This window comes from Ranitomeya variabilis, chromosome 2 (genome assembly GCF_051348905.1).
Source record: "Ranitomeya variabilis isolate aRanVar5 chromosome 2, aRanVar5.hap1, whole genome shotgun sequence".
In the NCBI taxonomy this organism is placed as follows: domain Eukaryota; kingdom Metazoa; phylum Chordata; class Amphibia; order Anura; family Dendrobatidae; genus Ranitomeya; species Ranitomeya variabilis.
This window is the reverse complement of record NC_135233.1, coordinates 748,726,236-748,747,950: the sequence shown is the minus strand read 5'-3', so window position 1 is coordinate 748,747,950 and position 21,715 is coordinate 748,726,236. Positions and strand designations below refer to the sequence as shown.

General features: G+C 43.9%; 1 protein-coding gene across 3 annotated transcripts in view; it reads right to left on the bottom strand.

The window, feature by feature from the left end:
* The window catches only part of ASCC3 (activating signal cointegrator 1 complex subunit 3), an 824,578-nt gene that overhangs the window by 675,947 nt on the left and 126,916 nt on the right, over positions 1-21,715 (bottom strand). For all 3 annotated transcript variants that reach the window (XM_077289661.1, XM_077289659.1, XM_077289660.1), the window contains exons 6-8: positions 3,014-3,221; positions 1,674-1,812; positions 1,457-1,582 (exon numbers count right to left, since the gene is read on the bottom strand). In XM_077289661.1, coding sequence (XP_077145776.1) covers positions 1,457-1,582; positions 1,674-1,812; positions 3,014-3,221 — 473 coding nt within the window. The remainder of the gene's footprint in view (positions 1-1,456; positions 1,583-1,673; positions 1,813-3,013; positions 3,222-21,715) is intronic.

Below are 21,715 nucleotides of genomic sequence, written 5' to 3'. Positions count from 1 at the left end.
ACAGGCCCAGTGCAAGCGCAACAGGCCCAGAGCTAGCGCAACAGGCCCAGAGCAAGCGCAACAGGCCCAGTGCAAGCGCAACAGGCCCAGTGCAAGCGCAACAGGCCCAGTGCAAGCGCAACAGGCCCAGAGCAAGCGCAACAGGCCCAGTGCAAGCGCAACAGGCCCAGTGCAAGCGCAACAGGCCCAGTGCAAGCGCAACAGGCCCAGAGCAAACGCAACAGGCCCAGTGCAAACGCAACAGGCCCAGAGCAAGCGCAACAGGCCCAGAGCAAGCGCAACAGGCCCAGAGCAAGCGCAACAGGCCCAGTGCAAGCGCAACAGGCCCAGAGCAAGCGCAACAGGCCCAGAGCAAGCGCAACAGGCCCAGTGCAAGCGCAACAGGCCCAGTGCAAGCGCAACAGGCCCAGAGCAAGCGCAACAGGCCCAGTGCAAGCGCAACAGGCCCAGTGCAAGCGCAACAGGCCCAGAGCAAGCGCAACAGGCCCAGTGCAAGCGCAACAGGCCCAGTGCAAGGGCAACAGGCCCAGTGCAAGCGCAACAGGCCCAGTGCAAGCGCAACAGGCCCAATGCAAGCGCAACAGGCCCAGTGCAAGCGCAACAGGCCCAGTGCAAGCGCAGCGGCTAATGAGTTGCAAGAATGATTTTAAAAACCCTACATTTTTGCTGGCAACCATCATTAGGCAACACAATATTTTTGTGTAGAATAAGAGAATTTAACAGTCGTGACATGCTACACCGTACTTGTATGATCAGATGTTGCCCTATACAATTAGTGTACAGATGTTTAAACACAGTAGCATGCTATCTGTCAAGATGGCACTTGTTACATCTGTTCTTCTTATACCCAGTTCACACAGTGTCTTTGGGAGTTTTGACTCAATCCCCCTTCTAATTGGATTTAGCTGAACCCCCAATGGAGACATGCAATAACAGGAATGGAGTTCAAATAAAGTCTGTGGGCTTTTTTTCTGCACGTGTTCCTATGGGCACAGAAATGTGATCTACCAAGTTTCAATGCCCATCAGAGAAGACACTTTAAAAAAAAAAATACACAAACTATTAATTTGAACTCAGTATGAGTAATGAAGTCTGTGGTCCAGTTGGGGGTTCCGCTGAATCATGCTTGTTCAGGGGATTCAGGGGAAACCCCACAAACTCATGGCAGAAAATAAGTGTCAACATAGCCTTAGTTTAATCCATCATACAACATGATTTGGGATCTAGACTATAGACACACCTAGCAATGAGCATAAAACGGACCAAAGGCTTGTATTTTCTCTGCCAAATAGATGGGGTCATGAATAGTGGAGCACACTAGATTCTTAGAATGTACTAGTAACATTTTTGAAAAGGCGGCTGTGAAATAAATATTGCTAATTAGGAGTATCGTGGTGTCAAACCAAACTGAATTTTATCTGCAGATAATAATAATAATGGAAATAACCACACAAACCTCATCTAGGTCTTTAATGAAGATTGGTTTCTCTTCCAAACCAATAGGCATTGGTTCAGTGACGGGGATCTTAACTTCTTCATACATTTTGTTGTTTTCTCTTTGGATACCTTCTGGCAAAAGCAGCTAGAAATGGAAAATATATCATACCATTAGTCAAATAGATTTTTTACGCATTGAGGTAGAATAAAAAAACATGCAGGAGCTGTAAGCATACCTTTGCTCCACCGACAAACGCAGACGTTTTCATGGCTTCAGCATACGAGTCATAAACATGTGGAAACACAAATCTTTCACCATAGTCCCTTTCTCTGCCCAGAATGGGCACAATCCGGGCATTCAAAAGTGCCTGTTCCCTGTAGGAAAAAAGAGAACGAGAATAAAGGAATTGTGATCAAGACAAACTATTGCTGGGTCTGGGACAATGAATAAAAGATTACAATATATATATAAAAAAAGAAATAAAAGTACACATGGAAGTACAGAAAATGTGTGCTGGAATAAAAATAAGCCTTCAGAAGAAAAAGAACATTTTTCAGCACCTGCAAGACACACAGATTTCATCTATGTTACTGTGGCCTGATAACAAACAGATTTTTCTGCAGCGAGTTACAATTTTGCTCAAAAGGAGAATACATCTGAAAAGGTAGAAAAGACCAAACAAAATGCAATGTGAGCCTGCAAACCCTATTATGTGACCATTTATAGCTGCTTGGCACCCTCCAGGATATTCAGAGATTCACAATGAGACATGAAGCTGCTGAATGATATTAAGGCAGAAGTATATTTTTGCATAGAATGAGGTCTCTGGAGTGACCCTAACAAGATCAAGCGCAGGGAAGAGGTGGAAGTTTATGCAGCAGTCTGGTGTCAGTGTCACAGTCAATTTAGCAATTCACCTGCTTTAAGACAAAGAGGTCAGCGAGCGAGTATGAAGACGCTCTCCCAGCACCAATTGCAGCAAATTATAGGTAGAATTTGTAGGCATTGGCAACTCAATAACCGCGGGAGACGTTCTTATTTACAGTGCTGTTGTCCCCACTCTCCGCCACATAACAATGTAGAGATCACACGTTTTATGGGCTCAATATTTAAAAAGCCAACAAGGCTAGGTTTTTTTTTCCTTCACTGCAGCAATGCAACGCCTTATTTGCTTTCCCTTTTTTCCCTATATTTCAAGATGACAACATAGAAAATAGCAACCATTAATCTCCAGAGGGAAAACAGATAGTTTCAATGCATTTAGTACAGACTTCATAAATCTTAAACTAGTGGTGTGTACAGAGCACCTAAGGAAGATAGCTTACCTCCTTAATCTGCATTTCTAAACCGCGGGAAAGCGACCAAGCAGATTCTAATTAAGCAGATCACTGCTTCCTTATCCTGGAAAATTAGGTTTTCATAGAGAAGAAAAAATATTCTATACTTGTGCTAAGACGTGACCTGAAGTTGGAATCATTTAATCTCCAAAAGCTGAACTTAAAGAAAATAAATGATTAGGATACATTAAAGTACCAATTACAGCTGAAACATTTTTCAGCTTTTGGCATTTATTACCTTTGCATCCGCAGTTCCTTCGGATCAAAGCCTATTAGTCCTTCACCAGAAATCTCTCCTTCCTCGCCGACTCGTTTTTCTCGCTTGGCATGGCGTTTTTCTTCTCGCCGATACTGCCTCATGAGCTGCTTTTCCTGTTCAGACTGGACAGTGACTTGACAGCCATAGTTGGGTTTTCCGCCATCAGTAGCATTTTTTTGGCGGAATTCTAACAAACAAAAATGCATATACTCAGTAAACTATGGAAAATAATATTAAACAATAGAGACTAAATGTCATTTTTAGATTTAAAAAATGGCCGACACTGAACTTTATTGAGCTTTAACCTGCCTAGTTATACATTCATACATCTACAGTGACCTCTCATCTCATAACCATTCAGGAGCTTACAGGGAGACTGTCACCCCGAAAACCCAAATCAATCCATCAACACATTCCTACTCATACTTGTAGTGTAGACTTTATATAAAAAACGTTTTATTAGATAAGCAAATTAGGGGGCTTGGCATGGCCAAGGGCTCAGTGCACCATTCCGCCACCTAAATTGCAATCCTCCACAATTACCCTTATGTCAATTGACCACACTCACTTTGGAGCGCTGCCTGAATGGAGTTCTCAGTCCTGCACACACGGACACTGCCGGAGCCATGAACACAAAACCTGTCATTGTGTGCAGGTGCGAAACTGGGTGATGACAGAGGCCCAATTGTCAGTTTATTCATTAATAACACTTTCCACGCAGACGTACGCGGATCTCGGTCCGATCACAGACCACAATTCACGACCCACGCCTGGCAACCTCATACAAATATATGAAACGGTCATGGTGCAGTGGGGAAACCATGCATTATGGTCTGTGATTGGACTGAGATCTAGGGTCATTTGTTTGAGCACTGAGAGTGGCAATTGCAGGGAACAGAGGGCTCTGAAATTACATAAAAAAGAAAGCATTAAAGTTCTGGTCAGTTTTATTTTTTAACCACATGTCAGGTAACCTTTAGATAGAACCTGTCATCTCTCCAAACAAGTACCGTATGTTTTAGTGCTTATATTTCAAAGAAAAAAAAGATATGATAGTATAAATATAGACCTATAAATATAATCTAAAATAAACAATTTGGGGACATTTTTTTTTTTTTAAATTTGTATTATTGCTCTGCTAGCATTCACTTTGGAAATGTGTTTCGAATGTACGTTTCCAAATTTCCACCAAACAATTACTAATTAGTCATATGTGCGTAGAACACCATTGGTCATATATTTCTGCCATGTAAAAGGTAAAGCAATAAATGAAACTATATGGCAGAAAGATGAAAATAACAACTGGTAATGCACTCGCTCATGAACGCATGGAGAAAAACAACAGGTGAAGATCACTGAAAATAACCTTTGCTTGGGCGGAGAGCAATGAGAACGAAGAGGCAGCTAGAAGGTGCAACATTAGAAGGTAGTGCACAGGAACGGGGGAAAAGAGCCAAGCACAGCCTTGCACAACAGCTTTTTATGAAGAATAAAACCAGGAGAGATAGAACATAGTTCATGGACAAGCAGAAGTCAAAGAGTAGAGTCAACGGAGAACAAATATGAGAGCAAGAGAGAAAAGCGTTCCTCCCATTTGCAGGTCAGCGTGGCATAACCTTCTCGCACTCTGGCATCAATTACGGTAAACTGTAGAATTTCTTTCTGATAATTACAGACTGTACAGGGCTAGCCTTGGAAATACATTTAGAAGCAATACAAACAATTCACCTTTCTTTAGCAATGAGAATAAAGGGCTAGAGATGTGAAAGAAACATGACAAGAACTCGAGAGGCCAAGAACAAAATAAAATAAGAGCGATTGAAAGGCTGAGGAAAGGTGAGTCAGAAGAATGGCAGAAGGAAGAAGAGAATGTACGATCAAATTAGTGCAAAGGAGGTCGTGAATCTCCGCCTGAAGGGTAAAACGGAAAGACGACAGCTTTATTAAGACAAAGGATAACTGACGGCAATGGGTAGAAAGGCATCCTAATGGGAAATCAAGAGGACATGATATACTGTAGCCCTGATAGCTTCAGATTGATTGTTGACACGAGTTGGCAGAGGGAAACAGGTTTCCTTAACCGTAATCCAAATGCAAAGCAGCTTCATCCATTACACTGCGGCGATTTCAGAAAGGCAGACAAAGCACATCTGATTGATCATCTGGCCACACTAAAACTAAGCTAACTTCATGTAGCCTTCAGGAATAGTTCTCTGCCAAATCAAAGGCTGAAATCCATGCAGCAGAAACAGTTTCCTTTACATAGTACGATGCCCCGACTGTAACATCACCCTTTGTGCACAGCAATTCTTCACTGTCCATATCCATACACACTCTGGACACATATACATTATTACACCTACATTTGCATCTAAAACAGCTTCAACTCTTTATGGAAGACTTTCTGCAAGATCTTGGACAGAGTCGGATTTTTTTTCCAATTCATCCAGAAGATTGCTTGTGAGGTCAGACAGAAAACTACACTGCAGGATGCAGCAGCCCCATGATAAGGCCATGTGCACACGCTGCGGATTCCATTGCGGAATTTTCCGCAGCGTTTTTGATAAATTCGCAGTGCAAAACCGCTGCGGTTTTTACTGCGGATTTATCGCGGTTTTTATTGCGGTTTCTGCTGCGGTTTTTCACCTGCAGTTTCCTATTGGAGCAGGTGAAAAACCACTGCGGATTCCGCACAAAGAATTGACATGCTGCGGAAAATAAACAGCAGCGTTTCCGCGCGTTTTTTTCCGCAGCATGTGCACTGCGGATTTCATTTCCCATAGCATTACATGGTACTGTAAATGCATGGGAAACCGCTGCGGATCCGCAGCTGTGGAAACGCTGCGGATCCGCAGCAAAATCCGCAGCGTGTGCACATACCCTTAAGGCGAGAGCAGCACACGTGCAACCATCACACACAACTAGCAATTCATGGTATTTATAAGGCATGTAGGGCACCAGTCACATAGATGTAGTGCACAGCGTCCGGCTTTCAGTGACGCTCATACTATTAGATCTTTTACTGTGTTTTGTTGTTGATTTTAGAGAAGGGACTCATAAGACAGTGAAGAACCTTGATGTGGGATGCGACTGTGCGTATTTTGGTCAAAATATAGACCATACATATTATACAGAATTTTTTTTTTTATTTCTAGGCAGGATGTAACCAGGCTCTTTGTGCTAGCCAGGAGTGCTGATCTAATAGTATGGGTGCACAAAGAGGCTGTAAGGCAAACATCGTGGAAGCTGCTAAGTGGTTCAAAAAAGTGTGGGGTCTACTGAGCAAAGGCCATCATACAGAGTGAGGTCATCATACAGTGTTGGGGCTACTGGGGGGGGGGGGCATTATACAGAGTGAGGGCTACTAAATGGGCCATAATACAGAGTGGGGGCTAATTAGTGGAACATTATACAGTGTTAGGGCTACTAAGAGTGGCATTGGACATAGTGGGGTGTTTCTAGGAGCCATCATACAGAGTGAGGGCTACTAAGGAGGCATCATACAGTGTGGATGTATCATACTGTGTGGGGGTTATTCACATAGAAAAAATGGTTATCTAGCTCACCCATAAACTGAAGTCCTCCCGTAGCGAGAGGACATGAGAGCCTGTGTCGGCAGCAGGAAATGAAGACAACTTGGTAGAGAAGATCTCCAGCAACAGAAACGGAGAGGTAAGTGTTAAAAACAACTATTTATTGAAAAAAAAACATTTTTTTATCCTTTTTCAAATTTTTTTTAATATGATGTTAGTAAAATTTGCACATCCCTGGGAATGCACCAGACTGACGCGTTACGACCTAATTTGTTGTGAATTCTGTTCTCGAGCTCCCTCCTGTGGTTATGAATGGTACTTCGGCGAGTTCTGTTCATGGACTCCCTCTGGTGGCTGTGAGTGGAGCTGCTGGTTCTGAGATTCCTTCTCCAGCTGATCTCGTTCAGGCCTTGGCTGGCTGCTCTATTTAACTCCACTCAGATCGTTACTTGATGCCAGCTGTCAATGTCCTAGTACTGGTTCAGTTCTCTTGGATCTTTCAGATGACCTGTCTACTTCAGCAAAAGCTAAGTCCCTGCTAGCTTATTTGTTACCACTGTGTTTTTGTCCAGCTTGCTATTACATTTAATCTTGTTAGCTGGAAGCTCTGGGATGCAGAGTGGCACCACCGCGCCGTGAGTCGGTGCGGTGGTTTCTTTTGCACACTCTGCGTGGTTTTTTGTTAGTTTTTTATGCTGACCGCAAAGATACCTTTTCTATCCTCAGTCTGTTTAGTTCAGTCTGGCCTCCTATGCTGAAACCTATTTCATTCCTGTGTTTGTGACTTCCATCTTAACTCACAGTCAATATATGTGGGGGCTGCCTATTTCTTTGGGGAATTTCTCTGAGGCAAGGTAGGCTGTATTTTCTATCTTTAGGGGTAGTTAGCTCTTAGGCTGTGAAAATGCGTCTAGGCAGAGTCAGGAACGCTCCACGGCTATTTCTAGTTGTTGTGATAGGATTAGGGGTTGCGGTCAGCAGAGCTCCCACTTCCCAAAGCTCGTCCTGTATTGCTAGTTTGCTCATCTGGTCATTTCTAGTGCTCCTAACCACCAGCCCAACATAACAGTACAGATGGCCTGCAAAGTGTTAATGCATCTCAATAGAGGGATAAGAGAAGTTCTGAGACCATTTTTTTTTCTCTGCAGTGTGTTTTGTATTTCTTTTCCCCTTAACCTCTGGGTGGTTCAGGACACAGGTGTAGATACGGACATTCAAGGTCTGTCCTCTTGTGTGGATCAACTCACTGCAAGGGTACAGAGCATTCATGATTATGTAGTTCAGAACCCGATGTTAGAACCCAGAATTCCAATTCCTGATTTGTTTTCTGGGGATAGATCTAAGTTCCTGAATTTCAAAAATAATTGTAGACTGTTTTTTGCTTTGAAACCCCGCTCCTCTGGTGACCCCATTCAGCACGTAAAAATCATTATTTCTTTGCTACGTGGCGACCCTCAAGACTGGGCATTTTCCCTTGCGCCAGGAGATCCTGCATTGCGTAATGTAGATGCGTTTTTTCTGGTGCTTGGATTGCTTTATGATGAACCAGATTCAGTGGATCAGGCAGAGAAAATTTTTGCTGGCTTTGTGTCAGGGTCAGGATGAAGCGGAGGTATATTGTCAGAAGTTCAGAAAGTGGTCTGTGCTTACTCAGTGGAATGAGTGTGCCCTGGGGGCAATTTTCAGAAAGGGTCTTTCTGAAGCCCTGAAGGATGTTATGGTGGGATTCCCCACGCCTGCTGGTCTGAAGGAGTCTATGTCCTTGGCCATTCAGATCGATCGAAGCTTACGTGAGCGCAAAAATGTGCACCATTTGGCGGTGTTTTCTGAGCAGAAGCCTGAGCCTATGCAATGTGATAGGACCTTGACCAGAGCTGAACGGCAAGAATATAGACCTCAGAATGGGCTGTGTTTTTACTGTGGTGACTCCACTCATGCTATCTCTGATTGTCCTAAGCGCACTAAACGGTTCGCTAGGTCTGCCACCATTGGTACTGTACAGCCAAAATTTCTTTTGTCCGTTACTCTGATTTGCTCTTTGTCGTCCTATTATGTTATGGCATTTGTGGATTCAGGAGCTGCCCTGAATTTGATGGACTTGGAGTTTGCCAGGCGCTGTGGTTTTTTCTTGGAGCCCTTGCAGTATCCTATTCCATTGAGAGGAATTGATGCTACACCTTTGGCCAAGAATAAGCCTCAGTACTGGACTCAATAGACCATGTGCATGGCTCCTGCACATCAGGAGGATATTCGCTTTTTGGTGTTGCATAATCTGCATGATGTGGTCGTTTTGGGTTTGCCATGGCTACAGGTCCATAATCCTGTATTGGATTGGAAATCAATGTCTGTATCCAGTTGGGGTTGTCAAGGGGTACATGGGGATGTCCCATTGTTGTCTATTTCGTCTTCCCATCCTTCTGAAGTCCCTGAGTTCTTGTCAGATTACCGGGATGTATTTGATGAGCCCAAATCCAGTGCCCTACCTCCTCATAGGGATTGCGATTGTGCTATTAATTTGATTCCTGGTAGTAAGTTTCCGAAGGGCCGACTGTTCAATTTATCTGTGCCAGAACACGCTGCAATGCGGAGTTATATAAAGGAATCCTTGGAGAAAGGGCATATTCGCCCGTCGTCGTCACCGTTGGGAGCAGGGTTCTTTTTTGTGGCCAAGAAGGATGGTTCTCTGAGACCTTGTATAGATTACCGCCTTCTTAATAAAATCACCGTCAAATTTCAGTACCCTTTGCCGCTACTGTCTGATTTGTTTGCTCGGATTAAGGGAGCTAGCTGGTTCACCAAGACAGATCTTCGAGGGGCGTATAATCTTGTGCGTATTAAACGGGGCGACGAATGGAAAACAGCATTTAATACGCCCGAGGGCCATTTTGAGTACTTGGTGATGCCATTCGGGCTTTCTAATGCTCCATCTGTGTTTCAGTCCTTTATGCATGACATCTTCCGGAAGTACCTGGATAGATTCATGATTGTATATTTGGATGATATTTTGGTCTTTTCGGACGATTGGGAGTCTCATGTGACGCAGGTCAGAATGGTGTTCCAGATCCTTCGTGCTCATTCCTTGTTTGTGAAGGGGTCTAAATGTCTCTTTGGAGTTCAGAAGGTTTCATTTTTGGGCTTCATTTTTTCCCCTTCTACTATCGAGATGGACCCTGTTAAAGTTCAGGCCATTTATGATTGGACTCAGCCTACTTCTGTGAAGAGCCTTCAGAAATTTCTGGGCTTTGCTAATTTTTACCGTCGCTTCATCGCTAATTTTTCTAGTGTTGTTAAACCATTGACTGATTTAACCAAGAAAGGTGCTGATGTGGTCAATTGGTCCTCTGCGGCCGTTGAGGCTTTTCAGGAGCTGAAGCGTCGTTTTTCTTCTGCCCCTGTGTTGTGTCAGCCAGATGTTTCGCTCCCGTTTCAGGTCGAGGTGGATGCTTCTGAGATTGCAGCAGGGGCTGTTTTGTCTCAAAGAGGTTCTGATGGCTCTGATGAAACCATGTGCTTTCTTTTCTAGAAAGTTTTCGCCTGCTGAGCGCAATTATGATGTGGGTAATCGAGAGTTGTTGGCTATGAAGTGGGCGTTTGAGGAGTGGCGACATTGGCTTGAAGGAGCCAAACATCGTGTGGTGGTCTTCAAGGATCACAAGAATCTGACTTATCTCGAGTCTGCCAAGCGGTTGAATCCTAGACAGGCTCGATGGTCGCTGTTTTTCTCCCGCTTCAATTTTGTGGTTTCGTACCTTCCGGGTTCTAAGAATGTGAAGGCTGATGCCCTTTCAAGGAGTTTTGTACCTGATTCTCCGGGAGTTCCTGAGCCGGCTGGTATTCTCAAAGAGGGGGTAATTTTGTCTGCCATCTCCCCTGATTTGCGGCGGGTGCTGCAGGCGTTTCAGGCTGATAGACCTGACCGTTGTCCAGTGGAGAAGCTGTTTGTCCCTGATAGATGGTCTAGTAGAGTTATCGCTGAGGTTCATTGTTCGGTGTTGGCTGGTCATCCTGGAATCTTTGGTACCAGAGATTTGGTGGCTAGATCCTTTTGGTGGCCTTCCTTGTCACGAGATGTGCGTTCTTTTGTGCAGTCCTGTGGGACTTGTGCTCGGGCTAAGCCCTGCTGTTCTCATGCCAGAGGGTTGCTTTTGCCCTTGCCGGTCCCGAAAAGGCCCTGGACGCATATTTCCATGGATTTTATTTCAGATCTCCCTGTCTCTCAGAGGATGTCAGTTATCTGGGTGGTTTGTGATCGCTTCTCTAAGATGGTCCATTTGGTACCTTTGCCTAAATTGCCTTCCTCCTCTGATTTGGTTCCATTGTTTTTCCAGCATGTGGTTCGTTTACATGGCATTCTGGAGAACATCGTGTCGGACAGAGGTTCCCAGTTTGTTTCAAGATTTTGGCGGTCCTTTTGTTCTAAGTTGGGCATTGATTTGTCTTTTTCTTCAGCTTTCCATCCTCAGACAAATGGCCAAACCGAACGAACCAATCAGACTTTGGAAACATATCTGAGATGCTTTGTTTCTGCTGATCAGGATGATTGGGTGTCCTTCTTGCCTTTGGCTGAGTTCGCCCTTAATAATCGGGCCAGCTCGGCCACTTTGGTTTCGACTTTTTTCTGTAATTCTGGTTTCCACCCTCGTTTTTCTTCAGGGCAGGTTGAGCCTTCGGACTGTCCTGGTGTGGATTCTGTGGTGGACAGGTTGCAGCAAATTTGGACTCACGTAGTGGACAATTTGACATTGTCCCAGGAGAAGGCTCAACGTTTCGCTAACCGCCGTCGCTGTGTTGGTCCCCGACTTCGTGTTGGGGATTTGGTTTGGTTGTCGTCTCGTTTTGTTCCTATGAAGGTTTCGTCTCCTAAGTTTAAGCCTTGTTTCATTGGTCCTTATAAGATTTCTGAAATTATTAATCCTGTGTCATTTCGTTTGGACCTTCCAGCTTCTTTCGCCATCCATAATGTGCTCCATAGGTCGTTGTTGCGGAGATATGTGGCTCCTATGGTTCCCTCCGTTGATCCTCCTGCCCCGGTGTTGGTTGAGGGGGAGTTGGAGTATGCGGTGGAGAAGATTTTGGATTCTCGTATTTCGAGACGGAAACTTCAGTACCTAGTCAAGTGGAAAGGTTATGGTCAGGAGGATAATTCCTGGGTAGTTGCCTCTGATGTTCATGCTGCCGATCTTGTTCGTGCCTTTCATTTGGCTCGTCCGGAGCGGCCTGGAGGCTCTGGTGAGGGTTCGGTGACCCCTCCTCAAGGGGGGGGGGGGGGGGTACTGTTGTGAATTCTGTTCTCGAGCTCCCTCCTGTGGTTATGAATGGTACTTCGGCGAGTTCTGTTCATGGACTCCCTCTGGTGGCTGTGAGTGGAGCTGCTGGTTCTGAGATTCCTTCTCCAGCTGATCTCGTTCAGGCCTTGGCTGGCTGCTCTATTTAACTCCACTCAGATCGTTACTTGATGCCAGCTGTCAATGTCCTAGTACTGGTTCAGTTCTCTTGGATCTTTCAGATGACCTGTCTACTTCAGCAAAAGCTAAGTCCCTGCTAGCTTATTTGTTACCACTGTGTTTTTGTCCAGCTTGCTATTACATTTAATCTTGTTAGCTGGAAGCTCTGGGATGCAGAGTGGCACCACCGCGCCGTGAGTCGGTGCGGTGGTTTCTTTTGCACACTCTGCGTGGTTTTTTGCTAGTTTTTTATGCTGACCGCAAATATACCTTTTCTATCCTGTCTGTTTAGTTCAGTCTGGCCTCCTATGCTGAAACCTATTTCATTCCTGTGTTTGTGACTTCCATCTTAACTCACAGTCAATATATGTGGGGGCTGCCTATTTCTTTGGGGAATTTCTCTGAGGCAAGGTAGGCTGTAATTTCTATCTTTAGGGGTAGTTATCTCTTAGGCTGTGAAGAGGCGTCTAGGCAGAGTCAGGAACGCTCCACGGCTATTTCTAGTTGTTGTGATAGGATTAGGGGTTGCGGTCAGCAGAGCTCCCACTTCCCAGAGCTCGTCCTGTATTGCTAGTTTGCTCATCTGGTCATTTCTAGTGCTCCTAACCACCAGCCCAACATAACACTAATTGTTCTTAGTCATTGTATGGTATATCATACTATGACTATGAACAAGCAATTCAAAACGCGTCAGTCTGGTGCATTCCCAGGGATGTGCAATTTTTACTAACATCATACTAAAAAATTTTGAAAAACTTTTTTTTTTTAAATCTTTTATTAATAAATAGTGCTTTTAACACTTACCTCTCTGGATCTGTTGCTGTACATCTTCCCTACCAAGTGGTGTGGAGATCATCATATAGTAGAGAGGCGATCATACAGTGTGGTGGCTACTGTGGGCACAATTATACAGAGTGAGGGCTAATATGGGGGACATCATTCCGTGTGAGGGCTACTGTGGGGGACTTCATACGGTGAGGGGGTGATCATACAGTGTGTTGGTGCTACTGTAGGGGCTATCATATAATGTAGGGGCCATCATACAGGTTGGCGGCTACTGTGGGGGTCATAATACAGTATGGGGAGTATTGTTGGGACTATCAAACAGTGTGTGAGCTTCTGTGGGGGCCATCATACATTTTGGTGACTAATGTGAGGCCATCAATCAGTGTGGGGACTACAGTGACAGACATCATACTGTGCATCTACGATCTGTAGGGGGGAAACTTGGGACATTAATACTGTGCATGGATGAACACAGGGGACATTATTAAAGTATAAGGAGGGGATTCAGAAGACCTTGTTACTGTACAGGGGGTGACTCAGGAGACATTAAATGCTGAGTGGGCACTTATTGTTATAGACACTCAGGAAAATTGTGTATGTTAAAGTAGCACACGGGGGCGGGATCATTATTTTGTATGGGGAAAAATGTGGGCACTGTTTTCTACAGGGCATTAATATTTTCAGGGGCAATTTTTACCTTCTAGAAGGAAAAAGGGAGGCATTTTACGGCCACACAGTAGGTCCAGTAAGGCTGGTTTCACATTTGCGTTTTTTGCCGCTGCGTTTTAGCGCAAAAAACGCATGCGTTTTTTCCCTATATTTAACATTAAAAACGCATGCATTTTTTTGTATGCGTTTTGCCGCGTTTGACGACGCATGGGTCTTTTCTATGCTTGCGTTTTGTTGCAGAAATGCAACATGTAGTATTTCTAGAGGCGTTTTTTTGCGGCAAAAAAACGTATTGCTGTCTATGTAAACGCATGCGTTTTTAAGCACATGCGTTTGGTTGCGTTTTAAACGCATGCGTTTCAATAGAAAAAAACAAGAATACACACTGATAAGCCACCCCCCACCATCAAGTTGATAAAGGGATCCAAACCCTAACACTACCCCTAACACTAAAGTTTTGATGTCATTAGACAACACCCCTCCTCATTACAGAGATGCACATCACCTGATTTACTTAATTGGTAGCTGGTAGGGTTGAGCGACTTTTCCTTTTTTGAGGTCGAGTCGGGTTTCACGAAACCCAACTTTCTCAAAAGTCGAGTCGAGTGAAATCGGCTGATCTTCTTGAAAAGTCGGGGTCGGGGATCGGCCGAAACACGAAACCCAATGCAAGGTAATGGAAAATCTATATATTTTTATATTTACTTCAGCGCGATATATGTGAAAAGCCGGTAATTCAATTGCCGGCTTTTCATTTCTCCTGCCTAAACCCGACATGATATGAGACATGGTTTACATACAGTAAACCATGTCATATCCCCCTTTTTTTTGCATATTCCACACTACTAATGTTAGTAGTGTGTATGTGCAAAATTTCGGCGCTGTAGCTATTAAATTTAAGGGTTAAATCGCGGAAAAAATTGGCGTGGGAACCTGTAGTTACCTTCAGTCACGGTGATGCGCCCTCTGCTGGATGTCCTCATATGAACTCGAGCGTGGGAACTTTTCCCAGGCTCCAGTTCATGAGGACTTCCAGCAGAGGGCGCGTCACCGCGAATGAAGGTAACTACAGGTCATTGACCTACATTACCTTCATTCCCAGGGGTTTACAGGCATGAGCACAGCTGCATTATAGCAGAGCTCCTGCCTGTAAAATATTTTATCCCCTTCAGATGGATTTACATCGTGGGACGTTACAGATCTACGGAGGGTATGTATATTGTTGGATTATTTTTTTTTAATTTGTTACAGAACGAGGGTCTTCAGCTGGATTGAGAGAGCAATAAAATATTACAACAACCTGTGTGTTTATTTCATTAAAATACATTGCAATATTGTGTGTGTGTTTTTTTAACCATTTCATACAATTGGATTAATAATGGATAGGTGTCATAATTGACGCCTCTCCATTATTAATCTGGCTCAATGTCACCTTACAATAGCAAGGTGACATTAACCCTTCATTACCCCATATCCCACCACTACACGGGAGTGGGAAGAGAGTGGCCAAGTGCCAGAATAGGCGCATCTTCCAGATGTGCCTTTTCTGGGGTGGCTGGGGGCAGATGTTTTTAGCCGGGGGGGCCAATAACCGTGGACCCTCTCCAGGCTATTAATATCTGCCCTCAGTCACTGGCTTTACCACTCTGGCGGAGAAAATTGCGTGGGAGCCCACGCCAATTTTTTCCGCGATTTAACCCTTAAATTTAATAGCTACAGTGCCGAAATTTTGCACATACACACTACTAACATTAGTAGTGTGGAATATGCAAAAAAAAAGGGGGATATGACATGGTTAACTGTATGTAAACCATGTCTCATATCATGTCGGGTTTAGGCAGGAGAAATGAAAAGCCGGCAATCGGCTTTTCTGCTATATCGTGCTGAAGTAAATATAAATATATATATATATATATATATATATATATATATATATATATATATATATATATATATATGGGTCTCAATGACACCGATGACACCGCATGAGACAACGCATGCGTCTAAAAAACGCAGCGTTTGCACGCGTTTACATGCGTTTTTTCACCACGTTATTAACGTTAAGGGAATCCACTACTGAGCAAAGCTGAGAGGCGGCGGACACCGCGCACCGTGGGGGGCGCCGTTATATGACATTCTGCCCCTCCGAAAAAAATAAAATCTTACAATAATTCTAAAATCTGTATTCCTATCAAGAGGCTTCCCCCAAGGACTTGTCTCGTATCATTTCAGTCTTTATTCTGACTTCCTAAATTTTGCTTCCTTTTTAACTGGATTAATATGAAAAATACTTTTTTTTTTTATTATTATTTTGCTTCTATCCAAAGCGACAAGTGAGAGCGAAGCTGTGTTTTTTTTTGTTTTTTTTTTACACGTAAGGGCTGTTGATAATGTTGCTTTTGCATTTGTAAAGCTTTTGGCTCAAGAAAAAAAAAAAGATATCCCCATGGTGGAGTTACTCTTTGCCACATGGGGTTTTTTTGCCTTCCCCTGGATCAACATGTTAGGGCATGTTAGGTTAGGCTATGGGTTGAACTAGATGGACTTACAGTCTTCCTTCAACCTTAATAATAATAATAAATAACTATGTAACCACCTGCGTTTCCTTTTTAAACGCAAATGTGAAACTAGCCTAACAGGAACAAATATGCCATCATATTGGGGTGTCAGCAGGATGATGAGTTTTTGGAACAGATGTTGATGGTGAAAGATGTGTGAGAAGTGTGATCGGGCACTCCCACATTGTGTGATCGGGCACTCCCACATTGTGTGATCGGGCACTCCCACATTGTGTGATCGGGCACTCCCTCATTGTGTGATCGGGCACTCCCACATTATGTGATCGGGCACTCCCACATTGTGTGATCGGGCACTCCCACATTGTGTGATCGGGCACTCCCACATTATGTGATCGGGCACTCCCACATTGTGTGATCGGGCACTTCCACAATGTGTGAGCGGGCAGTCCCTCAATGTGTGAGGGGTCAGTCCCACATTGTGTGAGCGGTCAGTCCCACATTGTGTGAGCGGTCAGTCCCATACTGTGTGATCGGGCAGTCCCACATTGTGTGAGGGGGCAGTCCCACATTGTGTGAGCGGTCAGTCCCACATTGTGTGAGCGGTCAGTCCCACATTGTGTAAGCGGTCAGTCCCACATTGTGTGAGCGGTCAGTCCCACATTGTGTGAGCGGTCAGTCCCACATTGTGTGAGCGGTCAGTCCCACATTGTGTGAGCGGTCAGTCCCACATTGTGTGATCGGGCCGTCCTACATTGTGTGAGCGGTCAGTCCCACATTGTGTGAGCGGTCAATCCCACATTGTGTGAGCGGTCAGTCCCACATTGCGTGAGCGGTCAGTCCCACATTGCGTGAGCGGTCAGTCCCACATTGCGTGAGCGGTCAGTCCCACATTGCGTGAGCGGTCAGCCCCACATTGCGTGAGCGGTCAGCCCCACATTGCGTGAGCGGTCAGCCCCACATTGTGTGAGCGGACAGTCCCACATTGTGTGAGCGGACAGTCCCACATTGTGTGATCAGTGCACTTAGGGACGCAACATTTTTACACAGTGACTGGTAACACCCAGCTGTCACTTTAGTCATAAATTTCCAGAAGAAACAACAGAGGAAAAGCACAATACAGAGGTGTGAGGAAAAAAACAACAGAATTAATGACAGATCCTCACAAAAAAAGCAAATACATTTAACCCCTTCACCCCAAAGCCTGTTTTCACTTTCCTGACCAGGCCAAGTTTTTCGATTCTCACCACTGTCACTTTATGAGGTCATAACTTTAAACGCTTCAATGGATCCAAATGAGTCAGATTTTTTTGTGACATATTGTACATCATATCATGATAGTGGTAAAAGTTCTTCAATAGGACTTGTGTTTATTTGTAAAACAGAATTGGAAATTTGGGGAAAATGTTGAAATTTTCAAAATTTAATTTTTATGCCCTTAAATCAGATATGTCACACAAAATGGTAAATAAATAACGTTTCCCACATGCCTACTGGACATCTGCATAATTTTTAAATTTCTTTGAATCATTAGCGGACGTCATGTCCGATTTGGAGAGCCCCTGATATGCCTAAACAGTGGAAACCCCCCACAAGTGACCCCATTTTGGAGTGAGGTGTGTGTGTGTGTGGCGAGCACCTTGAAACGCCTGACGCAACACATAAGTTTAAAACATTGAGCCGTAACAAAAAAACAACAAAAAATTACATTTTTCCCAGAAAAATGTTTTTAGCTCCAAGTTTTGTATTTTCATAAGGGTAGCTGGAGAAAATGGACCCCAAAATTAGTTCTCCAATTTCTACTGAGTTCACAAATACCTCATATGTGGTCGAAAACTACTTTTGAAACACATTGCAAAGCTTAGATGGGAAGGCGCTTAGATGGGAAGTGCTTTGTGGGTGCCATGTCACATTGGCAGAGCCCATGATTTGCCAGAACAGCAGAAACCCCATAAGTAACCCCATTTTACAAACTAAACCTCTCAATGAATTCATCTAAGGGTGCAGTGATCATATTGACATCACAGGGGTGTCACAGAATTTTCTAACATTGGGCAGTGAAGAAAAAATAATTTACATTTTTACCACCAAGAAAACGGTGGTAAAATGGTATTTGCCTTCTAGAGCGCAGATTTTCTTAGAAATAGTTTACGGATTCCAAATAAAGATCCCCTAAGTGCTAGAAAGCAGAATCTCACCTCAAGTGACCCCATTTTGGAAATTATAACCGTTTGGGAATGTATCTACAGGTGTAGTGATGATTTTGACTCCATGGCTGTTTTCCATAAATAAGCAATAGCAGATGTTACTGACTGAAAATTGACCAGTACATTATAGTGACCAGTATGTTATGCCCAGCTCATGTTTCAGGAGACATGCATCTGTAAATCAGGTAGGTTCTCATCACTACAGAAATGCCAAACATATGGGCACTATATGTGGGTTAGACACACTCAGGCTCAGAAGGGAGGGGGCATTTGGAATTGGGAGTGCAGAATTTGCTGAATTTCTTTGGGGGGTCGAGGAGCCATTTTGCTTTTCCAGAGCCTTTGTGCTACCAGTAACATGGATGCCCACTATACTTCAGTTGTCAGATGACAGATCTGAGTGGGGACTTGCTTTTTTTGTGCATTGAGTTAAAGCTTTTATTGGGAACATTTTACATAACGTTTGGGGTCACATTCATCCAACGCTCTACGCTGAGCATTTACTTTGGGGTTTCCATCTAAATCTCGGAGTGATGTGATTCAGATGAAACCCCTGAGGGATCCACTCACTATAATGAGGAAGCAGAATTACTCTGGACTCCATCTGGTCTCTGTTCAGCATTTTCAGAAGTGCACAAAACTGTGGTGGACCGCACTTTTATGGTCACCTAAAAAGACTGACACTGCCGGATCACAGGTCCAATGGCGTCCACAGTGTCTCTGTCATGTCGGACGCTGTTCAGACCAGGTCGTCCGACAGACAGCGGTAATTCCGCTTTTGACCACTATTTGCTCATTGGCGTCTGCTAGATTTTATCTAGCTGTTCCGGGGTTAATTTACCTAATCCTTGGATTGGATGCTGGGCCATGCCAACTGCCTTTAAATAGTTCTCCTGATCTTTGGGCATCGCCGATTATAGCTTCTGTCTTGTGCGTTGTTATCTCGGTCTGGTGAGGAGAGCTGGTGGTTGGAGATTTGTTGCTGGTGGTGTATTTTCCTTTGTCTTATTTACTCCTTCCTATATTTGTATTTATTTTGCCCTGCACATTTATAGTGTATTCCTGAGTGACTGCGGCGTGGTGTATATTTTCCTTTGTCCTTGTCTGTGCTAACTGTGGGTATTGGGGAATAACATCTTCACTGGGTGGTGGGCGGAGGTTTCAGCCTAGGGCTGAGCTCAGGAGACAGGGTGAGGTTCGAGGCCTGGACATGCACACCTTCAGTGTAAACTCCAGGTAGAGGGTCAGTCAGGATTTCCCTAGTCTGAGGGAAACTGCAGGGGCCCGGGTTATAAGCTCTCGCTCACCTAGTCTCTCCCTGACAGTCTCCACCTGCCTCAGTGTAGGGAATATTCCAACGAGGGTTCCGTCTGAATTACAAATTTCATAGATTTGCAAAGCGCAGAATAAATGTCCGCCTTATCTTTGGGAGGCAGAATGGAAAAAATCAACAGCAGGTGAAGAATTGGTTCTATTTATCTTTTACACTATTTCATGTGCAGTATAAGTGATTAGGCGACTTTATTCTTCAGGTCGGTGCGATTACAGCAATACCAGATATATATTGGGTTTTTAGGTTTGGCAGCTGTCACACACTAACAGACGCTCTTTATTGCAAAAACTAATTTTTGAATCCCCATATTTTGAGAGCTATAATTTTTCCATATTTCGGCCGAGTCAAGTGATGACTTGTTTTTTGCGGGAGGAGTTGATGTTTTTATTGGTACGATTTTCGGGAGCATGACATTTTTTGATTGCTTTCTATTTTGATTTTTGGGAGGTACAATGAACAAAAACCAGCAATTCAGGAATTGTTTTTTGGGGCTTTTTTTATACCGTTCTTCATGTGGCAAAATAGATAAGGCAGTTTTATTCTTCAGGTCAGTAAGATTACAGCGATACTCAATTTATATTGTTTTCTATGTTTTGGCGCTTTTATACAATAAAAACTATTTTATAGAAAAAAATAAGTATTTTTGCATCGCTTTATTCTGAGAGCTATAACTTTTTTTTTATCTTTCTGCTTATAGAGCTTTATGGCAGCCTGTTTTTTTTTGCGGGACAAGATGACGTTTTCAGGGGTACAATTTTAATTTACATTCATCTTTTTTATAGCATTTTATTGCACTTTTTGTTTGGCGCTATTATGATAAAGAATTGTTTTTTGCTTTGCTTTTTTATGGTGTTCATTGAAGGGGTTAACTAGTAGAACAGTTTTATAGAGCAGGTTGTTTCGGTAGCGGCATTACCAAATATGTGTACTTTTTACATAAATAAATATATTTATTGGATTAATATTTTTTCTATTTTTTGTTGTATATTTGGGGATTTTTTTAGTATTTTAACAGTTTTTAATAACTTTTTTTTTTAACTACATTGTCCCACTATAGCCCATCACTGTATAGTAACAGATCGCTGATCTGATACTCTGCAATGCTTTTGCACTGCATCTGATAGGCAGGGAAGGAGGCGTGTCTGTTCCTGCTCTTAGCAAGCCACCTTCTCTACAGGACCCTGAAGGACCCAGCGGCCATCTTGTGGCTGGGGATCACCATGGAGACCATCAACACAACATCGCGTTGTGCTGATGGAAGCAGACAGGGAGCCCCCTCCCTGTGATGCCGCTGTCACTATTGACAGTGGCATCAGAGAGGTTAAATGCCCGCGATCAGTGCGAGCACTAATCATGGGCGTTGCTGCAGGGTGCCAGCTCTCACACAGAGCTGACACCCACACCCGATTGCAGCAGCGCTCAGCATGAGTCCCTGCAATTGCGGCTCCGTAGATATACTCTCACTGTCGCCCTGATCCACTCCCGCCTGGACTACTGCAATTCTCTATAAATTGGCCTCCCCGTTACTCAACTTTCCCCTCTCCAGTCTATCCTTAATGCAGCAGCCAGGGTTGTCTATCTAGCTAATTGTTACTCGGACGTGTCCGCTCTTTGCCAGTCGTTACACTGGATGCCCATTCATTATAGAATCCAATTCAAAGTACTTGTTCTCACCCACAAAGCTCTCCACAGTGCGGCACCCCCTTACATCTCCTCCCTCATTTCTGTCTATCGGCCTAACCGACCTCTGCGCTCTGCAAATTACTTTTGACTAACCTCTGCAGGAATCCGTACCTCCCACTCCCGACTCCATGACTTCTCCCGCGCTGTTCCAATCCTCTGGAATGCTCTACCCCAAGATATTAGGACCATCCACAATTTGCACAGTTTTAGGCGCTCGCTCAAAACACATTCGTTCAGAGCGGCCTATCACGTTCCCTAATGAAAGTCATTTTATGTTTGTATGTGTGTGTATGTGTGTAGCCCATTCACTATCTCCATCTATCCCCCATCCCCTGGCTGGACCATCATTGTATATACATCATTGTAAATACACACCTGTACTTTGTATCTCCCCCACCTCATTGTAGATTGTAAGCTCTCACGAGCAGGGTCGTCTAAAGTTGCTTTATTGTATTGTTAACGTTGTTACTTATGACTGTTGTGTTTGAAACTGTAAACTGTAAAGCACTG